The following is an 18,260-nucleotide window of genomic DNA, read 5'->3' on the forward strand; positions in this document are numbered from 1 at the left end:
TTTCCACCAAACTCTGATCCAGCCTATCTTTTAAGTCCCAGCCCCCAGGTACCTTGCAACACTCTAAATTGCCCAACCATGCCATATAATCTGTGTCCTTATGCTTTTGCTGTTCCTTGTGCTTGTACACCCTGCTGCATTCTATAGTCTTCAGGACCTATCCTTTCCAAGAAGCCTGGCTTAATTCTCCAATCCTCATCCCCACTCACCAAAATCAGTCCCAAGTGACTTTCTTCTGTGATCCCACAGCATTTTGCACACAGCCACCTTAAAGCATGTACTACCCATAGGTATGATAACTACGGATGCATCTGTCTCTTTCCCTATACGTGAAGTTTTTTGCAGACAGTCTTATATATCTTGGTGACTCTAGTCCGTAGCAGTGCTTACATCACACGGTAAATACTTAATATCCTTGCATAAAGGAATGGGTAAAATAAACAACCAAATGAATGAAGCCTAAACAAATGAGATCTAGAAAACAAGGAACCACCTCCTCTAGCCCTGTACAGTCCACATCTAGTTAATTTGAAAGGCAAATGCCCAGAGTGACTTCTGTAGACTAGGACATAGTTCCCCGTACTTCCAACAATAGCAAGCAGTAACCATGGTTTTTAATTCTTAGCGCGTCCACAGAAACCCTCCTATTTACCATGCTGAGAGTCACAAATCCTATAAGCTCTTCTGGAAGAAACGGAGAATTCTACATACTCTTTCAGACAACATTTGGAAAACACACACCAGACAGAGATGGGAGTGTGGGAGGTACCAGAATTCTACAATCAAATGTTTGAAATATGTTTTGAAAAACCCAGTGAAGTTGAAGGGAATGAAAAAAACCAAGAGAGAATAAAGCCATCCAGTTAAAAGGAATCTTCCTGATCTCAAAAACATCAAGGGTTCAGATAGCCTTGAAAGAAAATCTCACCAGTCCACCACATTACCATGAACCGTGGGAGCTGCGGTGACCTTCAGAAGTTATCTGATTGAATTCCTAGCCTCTAGAAAAAGAGGCCCCTACAGCACCACCTTCCTTTCCTGATTTAAATAGGGCTTGTCATGGCAAAAGAAACCTCAGTTGTACCTAGTAACTATTCCAAGGAGTTCTTTCTTATATATCTGTGTTTTACCTTGCTGATGCAGAAACAACACAGCCACTTCCCCTCATGCTAGCCTCAGTGGATATTAAAAAAAGTTAAATTAGGCCTTCGTCAGCCCCTAATAATTTCCTTTCAAGGAAGAAGAAAGAACTCTTTATTGTTACAAAATGAGTATGCTCACATTACATTTATAGTGCCTGAAAAATATCAGTTTATCGTATCATGTCAGAGTCTAACGTTACCCTAAATGGTTTTCTTTGTGGCTCACCATATATTGGGCCTCAAGTTATCCAGTTAGGTCACATCTTCACAAGAACTTTCCAAGGACTGCCTATTTCTGACATTTCATACTACAGAAAAACCAAACACTGAAAGAGACCCAACTTCTCCAGTAATGAAGACTGAAAGATTCTGATTGTTTGTTAATCACAGGATTTTTTAAAACTGGAGTGCATCCATCTCTAATTACAACATCAACTTAGAGATGTATTTAAATGGACCTCATGCGTAGCACAGCACGCGGTAAATACTATTTGGTTCTGATAATGGAAGGGGAGAGAAAAAGAGGGAAATTATGGCTCACATGTGATTAATCTTACTTTAATAAAAATAAGGAAGAGTCTGCTAATGGAAAGGAAGGAGGGCTGCCTAGGAGCAAACCAGAACAACACACTCCAGAGAGAGAGAGAAAACATTTTTAGACAGGAAGAGATACAAAAGAATAGAAGTAGGGAGAAAACAAACATTACCACCAGATACAGGCCCACAGTATTAATTCAAGAAGAGCCCAAATTCAGGCATGTTTTTTCTCTTCTGTTTTCTGTAATGATCTTACTGTGAAGACCTTCAAAATTAATTGATGTCTGCAACCGGAATTTGAACAACCATACACCTCAGCGAGGAACATTACATACTGACTGAATCTCCCACGCAGGTGTCCAGGGTCAGAACTAATCTAACAGATGCACCCAGGGCTGGCTTTCATGAATTTCAAATAGTTAGGTTAGTCAGCTCGGCTTCCAAAAACAAGCACATCTTGCATGACGAGGTGCTTTTTGAATTCTGTTTTTGCTTTTTTGCTCTTTAAATCTACAGCTACCTACAAAGGTGGCAACATCAGGACATTTGAGAGCACAACTGCCATAGCATTCAGAGTTGAAGGTTAAGATTCGAAGATGAAAAACAAAGTAGCAGGAGATGCCCCTCGGCTCTGGCCAGATGGCGAGCTCCCCCAAGGCAAGCTCCAGCCTGCCCCTGATTTGAAAGAGCAAGGTAGGGCAATGTGTAAATTGCTTCATCTCCCTGCTGTGATTTTGACACAAATCCTTCAGGGCCAAGGCCAGTCCCAGAGAAAAGAGCTGATCTCTAAGACAATTTTAGGCTTCAGGCTATCTATTTGGAGGAACAGATGTTGGTCTCTGGGTGGAAAGGTTGAAAGTGGGTTAGACGAAAGTATATTTAAGGAATGCGGAGTAGCAAGAACTGCTCAACAACCAACAAGGTGATGTGATTTTATGATTCTGCAGAAAATTCCTTGGTGCCCAAGAATTTTCCACGTGTAAGGCTTCTGCCTGAAGAGACAGATGAACAAAATAAATCAGCCAAAAATATACAACTGGAGCATCAGAAATATATATATTTTTGTCTCCTTCAAAGTAAAAAGGAGGCCTCATACCTACAGCAGTATTTTAAAACCGTTACAGAAATAGTGTGACCGTAGCTTTTAAGCTTCTAGGTGGCAGAATAACTCTGTCAAAAAGGTGGCAAAAGAAAGAAAGAAATTTCCCTGGCGAGGAGGTATAGAGAGGTTCAAGAACTTGCCTGACATCATAGCAAATCAGGGCCAGAGCTCGGGCAATAATTCAGTGTTTCCAATTAGCAGGCCTCTGCTTAGAGTCAAGGCACATTGATTCCTAGGCTGCAAATATCACTTAATAATGTTTTCAATTACTCTGAAAGGCCCAGGAGGAAATAAAGAAATAGCACTTACCTTTGACAATTTGCTTTGCACACGCATTGTAAACCTGCTCTTGGGTCGTGCTGGGAGGCAGCACTCTATCGAAGACATATGGCTTCCCTTGCTAAAAAACACGAAAGGAAAGGGCAGAGAAAACACATTAGAAGTTTAGGTATAAAAAGCACTAATAGTAGTTAGACCACAGGCACTAAATCACAAACCCCATCCTTGAAGGCAGTTCCATACCAAGACTAGGGAATTATTGCAGTGCGAACACACATGTATGATGGGCATATATGTTTTGCATGTTGAGAATCTCAGAAAGAAAAAAAAGGTTTCTTTTGTTTTTACTTGAAACACTTTTTCTGATGAAAAGTAGGCTGCGGCTTCATCCATTCATTTATTTTTTGAGAGCTTCTGAACCAGAGACTAGACTAGAGGCTAAACAAATCAGAAAACAGTCCGGCCTATAAAGCATTCACTCAAGTGTGGCAGAAAGCTACTAAACAAGAAAGCAAACACCCGGGGAACTACAAAATGCCTAGGTATAAAATAATGAGACAGAGGGGATGATGGAGAGAGCAAAGCAGGCGTCCCTGAGGAAATGCCAGTTAAGTGGATCTTTAAAGGATCAGAAAGACTGAGGCAAGTGAAGAGCCATGGAAGAACACAGAAGACAGCGCAGAGGGTAGAGCACACAGGAAGAGGTCTGGAGTGTTTAAGGAACTAGAGGTGGCACAAAAGGAGGTGAGAAAGGAAATCAGGAGGCACTTAATGCAAGGCACTGTTAGCCAAGAGAATGTGCTTGGATTTTATTCAATGGGAAGATGCCATGATCAAATTTAAGAAGCTGCTCTTCACAGCAAGATATTACTGCTTTGAATCCTAGTGTTGTCTTCATATGTATAAGTGATGCCTTAACTGGATGGAGGCCTCCAAATCACAGAGGGCTCTTCTGAAGAATAAATCAAGTGATTGCCCCATGTGTAGGATCTTAGGGTTTGGTCTGACACTGGGCCATGTGCCATTCAAGGAAGTAACTGTCAGAAGGGAAGGGAAGAAGCTCTGCCCTGGTCTATATGAGCCCTGACCCCCAACCACTCAACGTTCACCAAGGAGCTACTGGGCATTTACGTGCCAGGCACAGTCCTGAGGACCATGGAAGGTGGTGGCTGAGACAGACACAGCCTCTTCCAAAGGAGAACCCACCCCACCAACAGTGCCTTCTTCCCACCATCACCACCCAGACAAGGGGTGGCCCTCCCCCTGCCCTTTCCCACAGCCCGATCCACCCAAGCAGCCCTTCATCTTCGTTTTCCCCTAGTGGTTAGAGGGGATGGCAGGAGAGGAAAGAGGAGAGCCCAGAGTCTCCTTCACCCCCATCCTGCACCTCCTACGTGTGGCTTGGACACCAGGACCCTTTACCCCAGGACAGTCCTGCCAATGCCTCAAAAAGATAACTGCTCATGAGGGACCCAAGGACAAGGCTTGTTACATCCTATAACTTTCACGCAAAAGTACCCAGCTGTCAGACTGGCGTGGCGTTGTACTCATTCATTACTGTGGGCAGTGCTGCACATAGGTAAGGTCCTATGCTTCAGGTGTTATGTTTGAGCTTTGAGTCTTTGAAAATGGGATTGAGCCAACCAGGTAAATGAGCTACTTCCACAGTTTGGTCTTAGAAGAAATGGAGAATTTTGAGGTACCATAAAAAAACTTTTTAAGTAGGCTCTACACCCAGCATGGAGCCCAACATGGGGCTTGAACTCACGACCCCAAGATCAAGACCTGAGTCAAAATCAAGAGTTGGATGCTTAACTGACTGAGCCACCCAGGCGCCCCAAGATTTTATTTCTATACAAAGCAGCAGAGTCAGTCATTTTGTTAAACTTATGGAAAGGGGTTATTTTCTGCTGTTTTGTTCCCAGCAGTCTCATTCAATTAGTGAACCAAGTATTTGGTTGAATAACCAAGAGAACATTTCTCACCACTATCTATTGCCAACTATCAGCCCACTACACTCTTATTAGCTTTATCTATTCATAAAATTAACTAAATGTCAATAAGGTAAAAGGTTAGAATAAACATTTACAGAGTTTGCATAAGTATTTGTCATCCATTGAACCTTCTTAAAAGAAACTGTAGCTTTGCTTAATTTCCAACAAATCCATTATTTCTCCAAACTTGGTAAGAATCACCAAAATAAACCATCTTGTTTCCAGAACAATCATGCTTTGGGTTTTGGAGAACATGCACCTAACTACAGCAGGAAAAATGGCCTATTATAGTAAATTGTACAAAAAAAAACAGAGGACTCCCCAACTTTGCCCTTCAACCTAAATTGTTTGTTGGAGTACATTATAGGTTCACTTGAAGAGAGGCAGAAAGCAAGAAATCTCTACTACTCATTTAAATAATATCATTTATCAAGTGACAAACAGATAATACAACAATTTTCCATAAGCTGAAGTTAACTCCCAAACAGAAACTGCCTTCAAGAAAAGATAAAATTTAGAAAATGATTTGTTTTGAAACTTCTCATCAGGACTGGACTATAAGCAAGTTAAAAAGTGTTTTTGTCTTTTCATACACTGAGTTGGCTATATAGGCTTTTATTTTAAGTGAACCTTCGACTCTTGAAATTAAAATTGAGAATTAAAATTTAGTTACAGATTATTTTCCAAGAACTGATTTGTGGCCTAGCCATGCGAGCTATATATACAATGGCCATTTAACAATGACAACAACAAATTACTCTTTGCTACTTTGGTAATGGTATGAAGATCTCACAAACCCTGAGAGACTTCGGCAAACCCCCCTCCCCTGGCCCCCAGGAGACAAGAGTCTCCCTGTTTCTGATCCCACTGTGGCTGAGGGTTTCTGTGGACAAGCATTGGGCCCAGCATGCTCTAGCTGTCACTAAATGTGCAGCTACGGAATACATCTTTCAACTAACATTTTAATACGGGTGCAGGGTGCTAACACTTGAAACTGAATGATGAGGGCACCAATTACTCCTGGAGACACTTTACTTTCCAGGCACCTATTCAACACATGGTTCTCTGATCTCTCTGGCTCCTCTCTGTCAGAGTCCTTTGCTGGTGTCTCTTTCCGACTTCTAAACGACGGTGTATCCCAGACTCAGACACCTCAGCCTCCTCTCTGTCTACATTCTTGACCTTCACATAATTTAAATGAACATTTCAGACTTCAAATCTCATCCAAGCTCCAGATTCAGATACTCAATCACCCGCTGGACATTGCCACTTGGATTCCATTAGCCATCTAAAACTTAACTGGCCAAAAATGAATCATCCAGTGCTCCATATCTGAGTAAGAGACGAAAATCATCAGGTATGTCCCATAAATTCCATATCCCAAACATATCCCAGACTGATCGTTTCTCATCATCTATACCACACCACCTTAGCCCACACCGCCATGGTTTCTCATCTGGACAACAGCTATAGTCTCCTCACTGGCCTCCTTGACACCATTCTTGCTCCTAACAATCCAGTTTCCACTTAGCAGCCAGAGTGAGCTTTCTAGAACTATAAATCAAATGATATCAAATCCTCCCTTAAAAACCTCCACTGGCTTCTGTTAGACTAGACCCTCTTCACCCCCACCTCCCTGCATTCTCCTCTGCCTCACTACAATGTAGCCCACTGGACTCCTTTATTCCTCAGCTTATTCCTCAGTGTATTCCATGGCTCGGGGCCTTTGCTCTTCACTTCCTTCCCCTTCAAATTCTCTCACTGCAGATCTTCGTTTGGTTCACCAGACATCTTCATTTGGCTGTCTCTTTATCACCCTTTAGATGTCAACTCCAATTTCTCCTCCTCTGAGGGCTTCCATGCTCCTAACTAAAGCAGCCCCACCCCCATCCTGGCATCACTCTCTATCACATTACCCTATTCGGTTTGCTCCATAGCAATTAGTGTGTGATGTATTCTCAACCAATCGAATGGACCACTACAATTAAAGCATTTATGCAGCTAAGACAGAAGCCATATAAATCCCAAGAGCTCACTGCATGGAGGCAAACCTGCTGCAGTTTATGAAAGGAATCTGGACGGGACCCGCACACTCCATATACATTACAACTGGAAACAAAATAGCCCAGCTTTGCCACAAAAGCCTCCACAGAGAGCAGCTAATTGCATAGGAGCAGTCTAACTAAATAACTTACCAGGATCACAGGCAAAAAATAACAGCAGATGTTTCTTACATTTTTATAGTTAAAATTAAAAAAAAAAAAAAATTCAAACCACTTCCTATCAAGTTGTTGAGAGCAAAGTGTCCATGAACCATACAACCTGCCTCTTAATTCATCTGATCTGACCCATTACCCAACAACCGTTCCCCAGCCTGGAAGGAATATTACTCTGGGAGATGGAGGAAAGCGAAAGACCCACTTCAACATTTAGAAGATGGGCACCAGGAGGGATGTTAAGGAAACTGAAATTAATTACCCAAGAAGAGGTCACGGAGAAGTAATCTAATAATAATCTCTAAGACCAACCAAGGGCTGGGACCAAAGGTGCCCAATTATTTGAATGATTTTTCTCTATCATTACTAAGAAAGAAAGACACAGGGGTAAAAAACAAAAACAAAAAAAACCCTTAAATTTCCACAGCAAGATTTAAACTCGCTCTGTGGAATTATCTTTAGACACTGAGGAGTATTAGGAAGAGGAACAGATTTCTGAGAACAATCATTCAGTCTCTGTGCCAGGTGTCCTGAAAGTACAAAAGATGACAAATTCTTTCAGGCTCTCCTGGCCACCTTCTCAGTGCCATCTACCCACACTGTCACCAACCACTACCCACACCGTCACCAACCACTACCCACACCGTCACCAACCATGATGATCCAAACCCTTTTCTGTTTTATCTCATTTCATTTTCACAGTAGCTCCATGAGGTACATGTCACTATTCCCACGCCACAGACTGGAAAACTGAGGCCCTTTGGGGAAATAACTTGAAGTCTCTGATTTCAAGTGTTCTTCCTTTACACCAGGCTGTTTCCCTAAGCAGCTTATGATTTACTGGAAAAGTAGGAGATACACCAACAGCAGATGCTTAGGACTAATATGATAGATTGAAGCGAAGTGATTCATGAGGTGACAAGAGTCAGAGACCCCTACTATAGCCTACAGTAGTCGAGGAAGTGTTGACCATGAAGGTGGGACTGACATGGAACCACCGAGGAAAGAAGGGCATGAGATCAGAGAAGGGCAAGACTGGCAAGAAAACTAGTGGGCACGCATGTGGCAACAGAAGAAATTAAAAACAGGAGCCCGTGAGAAACAGCAGTCATGGCTCTGTGCCACCCTACAGCTGTGGGTCTCAACAAGGGTCACAAGGTGACCACGAATGTGAACAAGCCAAGGCACAGCCACAGGGGCCTCACCAAGCACACAAAATTCATGCGAGACACAATCTGAGAGGTGTGCGGCTTCGCCCAATGCAAGCGGTGGGTCATGGCGCTACTCGAGGTCTCCAAGGACAAGCACGCCCTCAAGTTCATCAAGAAAAGGATGGGGACGCACATTTGTGCCAAGACGAAGAGAGACGAGCTGGGCAACGTCTTGCAGCCATGAGGAAAGCGGCAGCCAAGAAGGGCTGAACCCCTCCCCTCTGTATGTAATAAGCCTTTCGTGGAAGTTGGGGCTTTTGTGCTGGTCTTGGGAAAGAGGGAGACCCCCTCCTGCCAACATCCTTCCTGAGGCACAGTGGTGAGGGGCATGGTGGTGCACACAGAGACGCAAGCAACCAAGCAGTACTGGACGTGGTTTTCAATCATAATTAAATAGTTCATATATGCGAGGAAAAAACAAAACAAAACAGGCAAAGGACAAACAGAGCCTAGGAAAAGGCATGAGTGAGCATGTGTGAGACTTGGCTATGAAAAGTTGGAGGTTATTAAGAAAAATTCTAGAATTTTTCAGAGCCTAGAAGTCCTTCAAGGTCAGCCCAACCCAACATCGTGTTTTACAAATAAACAAACTTGAGGTCAGGAGAGGGTAGATGGCTTGCAGAAAGTCACCCAGCCAATTAGGTAGGTGCCTCGAATCCAGACCTCCTGGCTCCCTATCTAGTGTTCTAAAAGTTCTGGCTTTAGAATCAGTTTCTCTCCCTGAACATCAAAGAAACAACATGCATGAGCCTCTGGTCTTTGTTTTTCCTGCTTTCCTCCCAATCAATTCTAATTTCCAAGCACACAGTTGATTAGTTCGTTGCACAAAGGGTCATTGCTGTGAGAACCGGAGCAGTAAAGCAAGGGAACGAGAATCACGGCCTCTCGGAGTTAATATGGACCCTACAAGTCAGCCCTTCCAGCCTCCTCTCGATGCGCAACTCCCATCTCCACAAGCCCTCACCAGCGACGATGAGCTCTCGAAACTCAACTGGCTCCAACTGTTGGAATGCTGTGTCCTTATATTGATTTAAATCTGCCTCCCTGAAGCATTAGACCTGGCACCGTCCTCCAGAACCAGACAGACCCATGCCCAAGAGACCTGCCTGCGTCAACATCATAGCTTTGTTTCATTTTGGGAGCTGTGTTCATTGTCTAAATCTTTTTTCTCTCATCTCAGAGAGAAAGAGAAAGACAGAGGTGCTTCCTTCCTAAAAGTTGTGCGCATTTGTCCTGACTTGAAGGACTCCAAAGGTATCCAAGGTTAAGACATCACTAAAACATTATATTAGTTTGCACAAGGAGAAATTAAATAAACTCACGGACTCTGAAGGGCTTTGGTAACAACCTGAAAGAATGTTTCCAAAACATTAACTAAAAAGCAGGAAGTCCTTGGTTAATGTTGATACTCATTTTTTATCAACACAAATATCATGCCAAAACAAGTTTTGTTTTGTTTTATTATATTGAAATGTAATTCACATACCACAAAATTCACCCCTTTAATAAAAGGGTACGTACGTTCTGTGGTTGCTGGAATCTTCACAAGATCGGACAACCATCACCACTATCTAATTTCAGAACATGTTCATCACCCCAAAAAGAAACTCTGTACCCCTTAGCAGTCACTCCCCATCTTCCTAATCTACTTTGTCTTTATAGCTTTGCCTGTTTTAGACATTTCATATAAATAGAAGCATATAACATGTGGCTTTTGTGACTAACATTTTCTTTCACTTAGTATGTTTTTAAGGTTCATCCATATTGTAGCTTTCACTTTCATGACTGAATAATATTCCATTGCACAGATTAACCACATTTTATGTATCCATTCATCAGCAGGATGGACATTTGGGTTGTTTCCGCTTTTTGGCAATTATGAATGCTGCTATGAACATTCATATACAAGTTTTTATGTGGACATCTGTTCTCATTTCTCCTTTCATTTCATATACCCAGGAGTGGAATTTCTGGGTCATGTAGTAACTCTATAGGAATTAACTTTTTGAAGAACTGACTGTTTTCCAAAGCAGCTGCACCATTTTACATTCCCACCAGCACTGTAAGAGAGTTCCAACTTCTCCACATCCTTGTTACTGTCTTCATTATAACCATCCTAGTGAGTACGACGTGGCATTTTTTTGTGATGTTGATTTTTATCTCAGGAGAAGTTGGTTTTGTTTGTTTGTTTGTTTTGAGAGAGAGAGAGTGGGAGGGAAGGAGGGAAGAGGGAGAGAGAGAATCTTAAGCAGGCTCCATGCCCAGCGCTAAGCCTGACTTAGGGCTGGATCCCACAACCCTGAGATCATGACCTGAGCCAAAATCAAGAGTCGGACGCTTAGGGCGCCTAGGTGGCTCAGTCGTTAAGCGTCTGCCTTCGGCTCAGGTCATGATCCCAGGGTCCTGGGATCGAGCCCCACATCGGGCTCCCTGCTCAGCGGGAAGCCTGCTTCTCCCTCTCCCACTCCCCCTGCTTGTGTTCCCTCTCTCACTGTGTCTCTCTCTGTCAAATAAATAAATAAAATCTTTAAAAAAAAAAAAAAGAGAGTCAGATGCTTAACCGACTGAGCCACCCAGGCGCCCCTCATGAGTTTTTATAATTGACACTTAACACATCATAAAACTTATTTCAACATATATCATGGATACAGAGATGTTTCTAGGCATTGTAAGACACCATTGTACTGCTGTCTTAACATGTACAAAGTGGTCCAGATGAGGGAATAATCTCATGGAAACGATAAATTATACATACCCATGTGCTTTAGGAAAGGGAACGGTGGACTAGAAGGAAAGGACGTATAAAGGGATTTATGATAGGGTTTCTGTGCTCCTCACTCCAGTAGCTAATACTGAGTATTGTCCAGGAAGGCAGCATACCAACATATGGTGTAAATGAATTCACATAAACATGGGTGTAACTCCCACCTCTCTGAGGCTCAGTTTCCTCATCTGTAAAATGGAGCCAATAAGATCCACAATTCAGTATTGTGAAAATTAGGTATGTTCAGGCAAAAAAGGGATCTACTATAGTGCCCAGCATTCTAGAAGATGCTTAAGTCATGGTCAGTGTTATTCTGTAATAAAAAGTTTAGACCAATTTATACCAAGTTTACACCAAACTCAGCAAGCAGTGACCCCTTAAAGGAAAGGATACTAATAAGTGACAATCCCTCACAATGTGCCAGCTCAGAGACTTGGCATCCTGAAGCCCGTACAACACCCTAATGCCAAATCACACCTCAAGCATCTCCAGGGCCCTAGGTCTGCAACTCATAAGCTCAGCTCCATGAGGCCTTTAATTTCTGAGGGTCCTAGCAAAACTAACTGTTCCAAGGTTATCTTCTGTACTCTAAAAATAAATAAAATTTTAATGTGCAGCCATAAATAGTTTTTAAGAAAGGTGAGGAGCTATGTCTTGTGCAGGTACTCACTGACTCACCAACTCTGCTATTACAGCTTTGGAGCCTTCCAGAAACTGCTGTGATAACACCAACTGTAAACATGAAGCAGATGTCCTCTCAATCTTCACCATTTCCATGCAGGCTGGCCTGACCTCCAGCACCTGCATGCATCTCTTTGCCGGCGGGCTTCTCTGGCTGCGAGAGCCCTGTCACCTGATGCAGGCCAGAAGGACAGACATCCCAGGTGGGGGATGAGAATGGCCAGCAACAAGTCAAGTTTCGAGACACTGAAGAAATACAGTGAATAATGGTTTCCTTCCCCCCTCCCCCCGCCAGCCCCCAGCACTGTTTCATGGTGTCTTGCCACCCCAACCTCCTTGGTGCTCATCTGGCAGGCCTTAATCAGCAGCAGCAGCAGCAGACTCTGACTGAGCACCTACTCGGTACCATTATGTACAAGGCACTCTGCTCGGCCAGGGCCTTCAGGAGCCTGTAGCAGCCTCATGCAATGACTGATCAGAGTGGGGGTAAAAACCCTAGCTCCCTTTGAGGCATGTATTCCAAACTGGTTCCAGAGCTCCCCGCTGGGCTGAAACCCGGTTGCCCATGGTGGTAACTTTCATGAGGACACACGCTATATTGGTTTCCTGTACTTCCCTGCCTCATTTCTCCACTCTTCTTCAGTGTTTCTTGGATTCATCTCCCCGAGAAACCTGCACTTGAATCCTTGCCTCAGTGCCTGCTTCTGGCGAAGCCCAAAGTAAGACAAAATCCTAGACATTTTGCTCTTTCATTCAGTAGTTCCTTAGGGAGTCTGGATGTGTTGAATCACTGTCAAATACGGAGCCATCACACTTGGTTGATATCCAGACAAGGGGGTGAATGGAAATTGAAATCCTTGTTAAAAGTCCACAAGCTGGGGGTCTAGGACACTGATGTGGAAAAAAGAGTGCCTTTTTCTCCATAAAAGGGTGCTGATCACTTGCCAAGTCTTGGGCCCATGGGGCCACTTCTGCCCGGATGATTACCAATTTCCGATTTACACAAAGGAGCACTACAGCCTCCTGAAGGCCCTGACCGAGCAGAGTGCCTTGTACATAATGGTACCGAGTAGGTGCTCAGTCAAAGTCTGCTGCTGCTGATGATGATTAAGTCCTGCCAGATGAGCACCAAGGAGGTTAGGGTGGCAAGACACCATGAAACAGTGCTGGGGGCTGGGGGGAGAGGAAACCATTATTCACTGTATTTCTTCAGTGTCTCAGAAACTTTACTTGTTGCTGACCATTCTCATCCCCCACCTCCAAGATTTCAGCAGTCATGGAGTCGCATCGTGTCTTTCTGTGTCCCTTCACTCCTTTTTACCCCACCACCCACCTTCCCATTTATCTGAGGCTGGGCTGCAAATTCCCAAAGCAGAAAAAAACTCCACTGTGCACAACCCATACCTGGCAGTGACCATCCGTTTTTTCCCAACACTGTTATATCTTGTCCCGCGTCCATGAATCTGCCAATGTACAGATGTAGTCTCAGGATGAAGACCTCCACATTCTCCTCCCCGCTCTGCTGCCTGCCCTCACCTCTGCCGGGATGACTCTGTGACTGAGGATATAAACCCTAAGCCAGCGCCAGCCCCAGACATTCCCATCCCCCTCCCCACACTGGCTCTGTGCCCCAAGGAAGGCAGCTGGTGCCAGTTCTGGCCAAAGCCAAGGCTGCTCCCAGGAGAGGCTATAATGAAACCGACGAAGCAACGATTGGCTTCTACTGAGTTGCCATGGTGATGCCAACCATGTCTCAAGAATGAACAAAGGCAACACAAGAGAATGAATCTTGTAAGCCTTCTTCCTGCAGGAAACCAGGCTAAAATTCTTTCTTTTCTGCCAAATGTCCCGCTGCGTGGACACACAAGCACCATCAGGACCGCAGACAGCCATGAAAAAAACACTCTGGGAAAGCGAACTGCCCAAGTGATAATGAAGAAATTCAGAATTATTGCCTGGCTAACAGGCAAAATGAAGACAGAAGTGTTACTTCTGTTCAAGAAATTAATGGAATCTGTGTTGCAAAAATAAGGTGCTTATTTATAGGTGATTTTCATGTCATATCAAAATATAATGACCTCCCCCACCCCCCCAGTCTTCTCCATTTAACTGCTCTGTGTCCTAATTTGCCAAGATGCAGGGATTAGTAGATTGAGTCAGGGGAACTGGTTCTAGTCCAGCACCTCGCCCCTCACATACTTTGTCACCTTAAACAATTTGTCTATTTTTCTGGGCCTCCTCCTCTCTATAAAGTGAAAGACTGGATCTTTCCGGCTCTAACATGCAATAATAATGTTCTGAGATTTTCCCCATAAGAACAGCTCCAGCCTTGACCACATATCAAACAAGAGAAGGTAAACTTTAAACTGGCGTGAGCTCGATGTTTTACATACTTAGGAGAAATGAGTAAAAATTGCTGCTGTAGTTTTTTCAGCAGATCTGGTTTTCTGCCAAGTCAAGTCTGAAAAAAAAAATCAAACTTTCCTCACTAGAAAGAGAGTGTAAAGCCGTTCCACGGAAGGTAGAATGTAGGACTTAGTTTGCCAAGTGGAAGATAGCACAGAAAACTCCAAGCCCTCTTTCTGGGATGCATCGCCCTGGGGGCAGCTTCCTAGCACAGCCCTGTGTCATCCAGTCAAATTGTCATCCTGCCAACCTCTCCCAGTTAGGCCGAGACGCACAGTGGCATCTCCAAGATGGAAGCCACATGGTGGCACAGGCAAAGTGTCTTCCCTTTAGTTAAAAGGTGAAATATAAAACTTTTGCCCAGGCTTTCACTTGGCTAGGTATGGTGCATAAGAGGCTTCTGATAAACGTGCACTGCAAATATTTACTACAAATAGAACTAATATTCCATTAATTTTTTTTCCACTCTTCAGAAACAGCTTATAGAATTCTAATTTTCCCATGTATTAGACCACAGTTTTGCTCTTATGGTATGTCCAGACCCCTTGTCTCCATTTGTACCTCATGATTTTACAGGCTGGGTGGGAAAATTAGCTTCCCTTTCTGGGAATGGAGAATCACTTCCCATGAGCATGTAGAAGGCAACAATTTGAGCTGACAGTAGGATGCAGAATTTCTGGTTCCCAGCCAAGCCTTCTACCCATAACACCATATTGCATCTTGTCATTGATCCTCCAAGAACATATTTTAACTCTCAACCATAGATTTTCTAAGAATTCCATGCATTTGGGTTTAAAACCTGATGCGGTATAACCCAGAGTGCAATGGTGTGCTTTTACTTATTACTAATAAAATAACTCCCATAAAACACAGGACAAAAAATGTTCCATAGAGTAGAATAATTACATTAGTGCAAACCAGCAACAGTCATCAAGTTCAGTGCAAACCAGCAACAGTCATCAAGTTCAGCATAGCTATGTCACGTTTGGTGTTCAAAGTGTCACCCCCATTGCATGAGACTACACCAGCACCAAAAAGGGCTACCGATACAAACCCTAAATAGGCCTTCACCAGCCAGCTAAGTCTAGGATGGCTAGGCTGGAACTCGGAATACACAGACGCAAGCATCCCAGTCCAATGGGCCTCTGTCCTCATCCAGGAGAACCAAATTTTGGTCCACAGAGGCAGAGGCAGATCACTCAACTGATAGATGAAGTACTTGGGGCACCAAAAAACAATTTTTATTAAGATTTGTTGTTGTTGAATTCAGCCACAATTGTGTAATCAGAAAATCTAGAAGAAGCTTTCTTAAGTGTAGCTGGCATAGAAGCTTTGCATCTTTTAAAAGATTTTAAATTTTACTTGGAGGACCGGGCACCATATTTTTCAGTGCTTAAGGTACTAGAAGGGCTGGGTGGGCACAAACAAGGTAAGAGTGGACGAGCAAAATCTCCCCACACTTCTGCCTGCCCTGCCTGTCCTTCCTGACTTGAAGTTCCACCCTGTGAAACTTTAATGGCTAAGACAACAAAAGAGACTCTGGCTCTAGAAGGCTAACTGTCATCAGAAATAGCTCTTGTCTGTTGCCAGGAGCAGCACTTAGCTTATCAGATTCATTAGTTAATAGAACCCAGATAAACCAATTATTCATTTCAGTGAAGAGTGTGTGTGTGTGTGTGTGTGTGTGTGTGTGTGTGTGTGTGGTATGTGTGTTGGAGGAGTTCCCCGGGCCAGCAGGGAAAATCAGGGTGGCAGGGAGACGGCAGCAAAGCCAAATGCCACCTCCTTCACATCCAGCCTAGGAGGGACCAGCAAAAAAACTGTTTAAACCAATTACTCCAAACAGCTATTGCTCAACTATCCAGGGTAATAACTGTTTAATAGACACCCACAACTCAGTTAGCTGAAGGGCTGCTTCCTGATACCTTCTCCCTTGAGAAGGGAACCCTGTGTTCATCAATTCTCACTCTGTTTCCTTTCAATATCTCCCTCTTTATAAGCATGTTTTAGGAAAAGGAAGGAGCCTGTGTTTTCTTCTTCTATGAATTTTTTCCTGTGTCCTCCCTCAGACTATTGCCCCTCTCTGCCTTCTTTGTCAAACTACCCAGAAGTCGGTCTTGTCCCTACTTCCTCGCCCCTCCACCCCACATTCTGCCATGCCTAACTCATTCCTTTTGCTAAACTGGTGGCAGCAAAGACCCCACTGTGGTCCATCCAGCAATGCCAACAGCCCCCACCCCCCGTGCCCCCCCCTTCACTGCTATACTGTCCTCTCTACAGCATCCGCCCCTCCTGCCCGCCTCCCCCTTCCAGGAGGCTCTGTCCTACAGCTCTGCCTTCTCCTGGGGGCTGCTGCCGGCTCTTACTCTCTTCTTTCTGAACGCTGGCCTTCCCTGGGGAAAAGCTTTTGTTGCCTGTCGCTCTCTCAACCACTGCATCCCCACCACAATTTTTGCCATCACCCTGGACCGTCCACAAACTCTTGCTTTAGCATTTTTCTTTAAGTCAATTCATTTTTCCTTAAATATACTTTCAATAAAACTTCCGCATTACTATGATCGATGAAAAGTTAGCATCACATGCTCTAAGAGAAGGCACGAAAAATACATACAACAAAAACAAAGCAATAGGAATGCATTCTAGCTAGACACCACTGCCTGCCAAGGGCTCCAAACCTAAGACCCGCTCTTTCCTTTTGTTAAAAGGGAAATTCCAAAGTATTAGAGATTAAAGACTAGCACCAAATGGAGGCTTTCTCTGTGACAGAAAAAGAAGGACTGAAAAGGGAATAAAAAGGAAATAACTTGTCACTATGTAATTCAATGTCACCCAAGGCCATGTTTGTGTGCTGCCTAAAATTGTCAACAACCAAGACAATTTTCCAACTAAATAAAGGATTAGCTCTTACTCCTCTGTGGTTCTCTTCAGGCGACTCACAGTTACGACTTCTTCAATGGTTGACCATGTTTCTTAGCTCCATTCTACCTGTCCTTAGAAAATGAGATCATAGACGTTAAATTGAAACCAGGTAGACACAAAAACACCTGAAATGGCAGAATTAGTACAGAACGCAGCAATTCACAAAGGCTAGAGCCCAGATCCACCCTGGATAGGGCTACCCATCAGCGCTCGAGCCTGGAATGTGTCCAGAGACTGCCCATCAGTAACATCTAATCAATCAGTAATACACAATATGACAGCCAACACCTGAAAAGTTTACATGCCAAATGCTGCACTACATACCCCGTGTATATGCCCTGTGCTCTTCACAATACCCTCATGAGGTTGAGGCTGTTATTATTTCCGATGTGAGGAAACCAACGTTTAGAGAAGTTAAGGAACGGGCCACCAATTTCTAGTAAGCAGCAGATCCAGGATCTGCACCAAGTGTATCTGAGTCCAGAGCCCGTGCTCTTAACTCTTCTGTGCCCCCAATGCTGAGAACAAAAAGCAATTTTAAGCCTCACAGACCTCAAAATAATAGCCTGCTGCTCTTAAGCACAATTAAGACAATGGGTTGACACAACAGGAAAACTGTTCAATATGTAATCAAACATAATTACTAGTGTCCTCTAATTGTTTGGGAAAATAAGTTTCTCCCCCTTGACAAGCTATAATTCTGGTATGTGCTGAGAGAAGGTTCAAGTCTTTGCTTCAATCTGTGTATCTGTGGCACATGCATAGATTACTGGTCAAATTTCATGGTGGGTACTAGAGTCGTTTAAAAATATCTTCAATATGTAACTTAGAGTCAAATAAGCTAGGACTCAGAAGGATCTTAACCATCCTGCCCAACCCTTTATTTGGAGAAATCAGGGCCCAGAGAAGGAACTTCCCAATGACATGCAAGTTTCTGCCTTTTACTCAAGGGCTCAATGAACCTCACTAATTAGACAGGTTAAGGTCAGACTGCCAAGAGCTGAAAACC

General features: G+C 43.7%; 1 protein-coding gene and 1 pseudogene across 3 annotated transcripts in view; one reads left to right on the forward strand and one right to left on the reverse strand.

The window, feature by feature from the left end:
* Positions 1 to 18,260, reverse strand: part of KIF5C (kinesin family member 5C) — a 138,595-nt gene that overhangs the window by 94,565 nt on the left and 25,770 nt on the right. For all 3 annotated transcript variants that reach the window (XM_032410769.1, XM_032410789.1, XM_032410779.1), the window contains exon 2: positions 3,091 to 3,181. In XM_032410769.1, coding sequence (XP_032266660.1) covers positions 3,091 to 3,181 — 91 coding nt within the window. The remainder of the gene's footprint in view (positions 1 to 3,090; positions 3,182 to 18,260) is intronic.
* LOC116637550 lies at positions 4,899 to 8,691 on the forward strand (annotated as a pseudogene).

The sequence above is a fragment of the Phoca vitulina genome, unplaced genomic scaffold (genome assembly GCF_004348235.1).
Source record: "Phoca vitulina isolate PV1807 unplaced genomic scaffold, GSC_HSeal_1.0 scaffold1, whole genome shotgun sequence".
NCBI classification, from domain to species: Eukaryota; Metazoa; Chordata; class Mammalia; order Carnivora; family Phocidae; genus Phoca; species Phoca vitulina.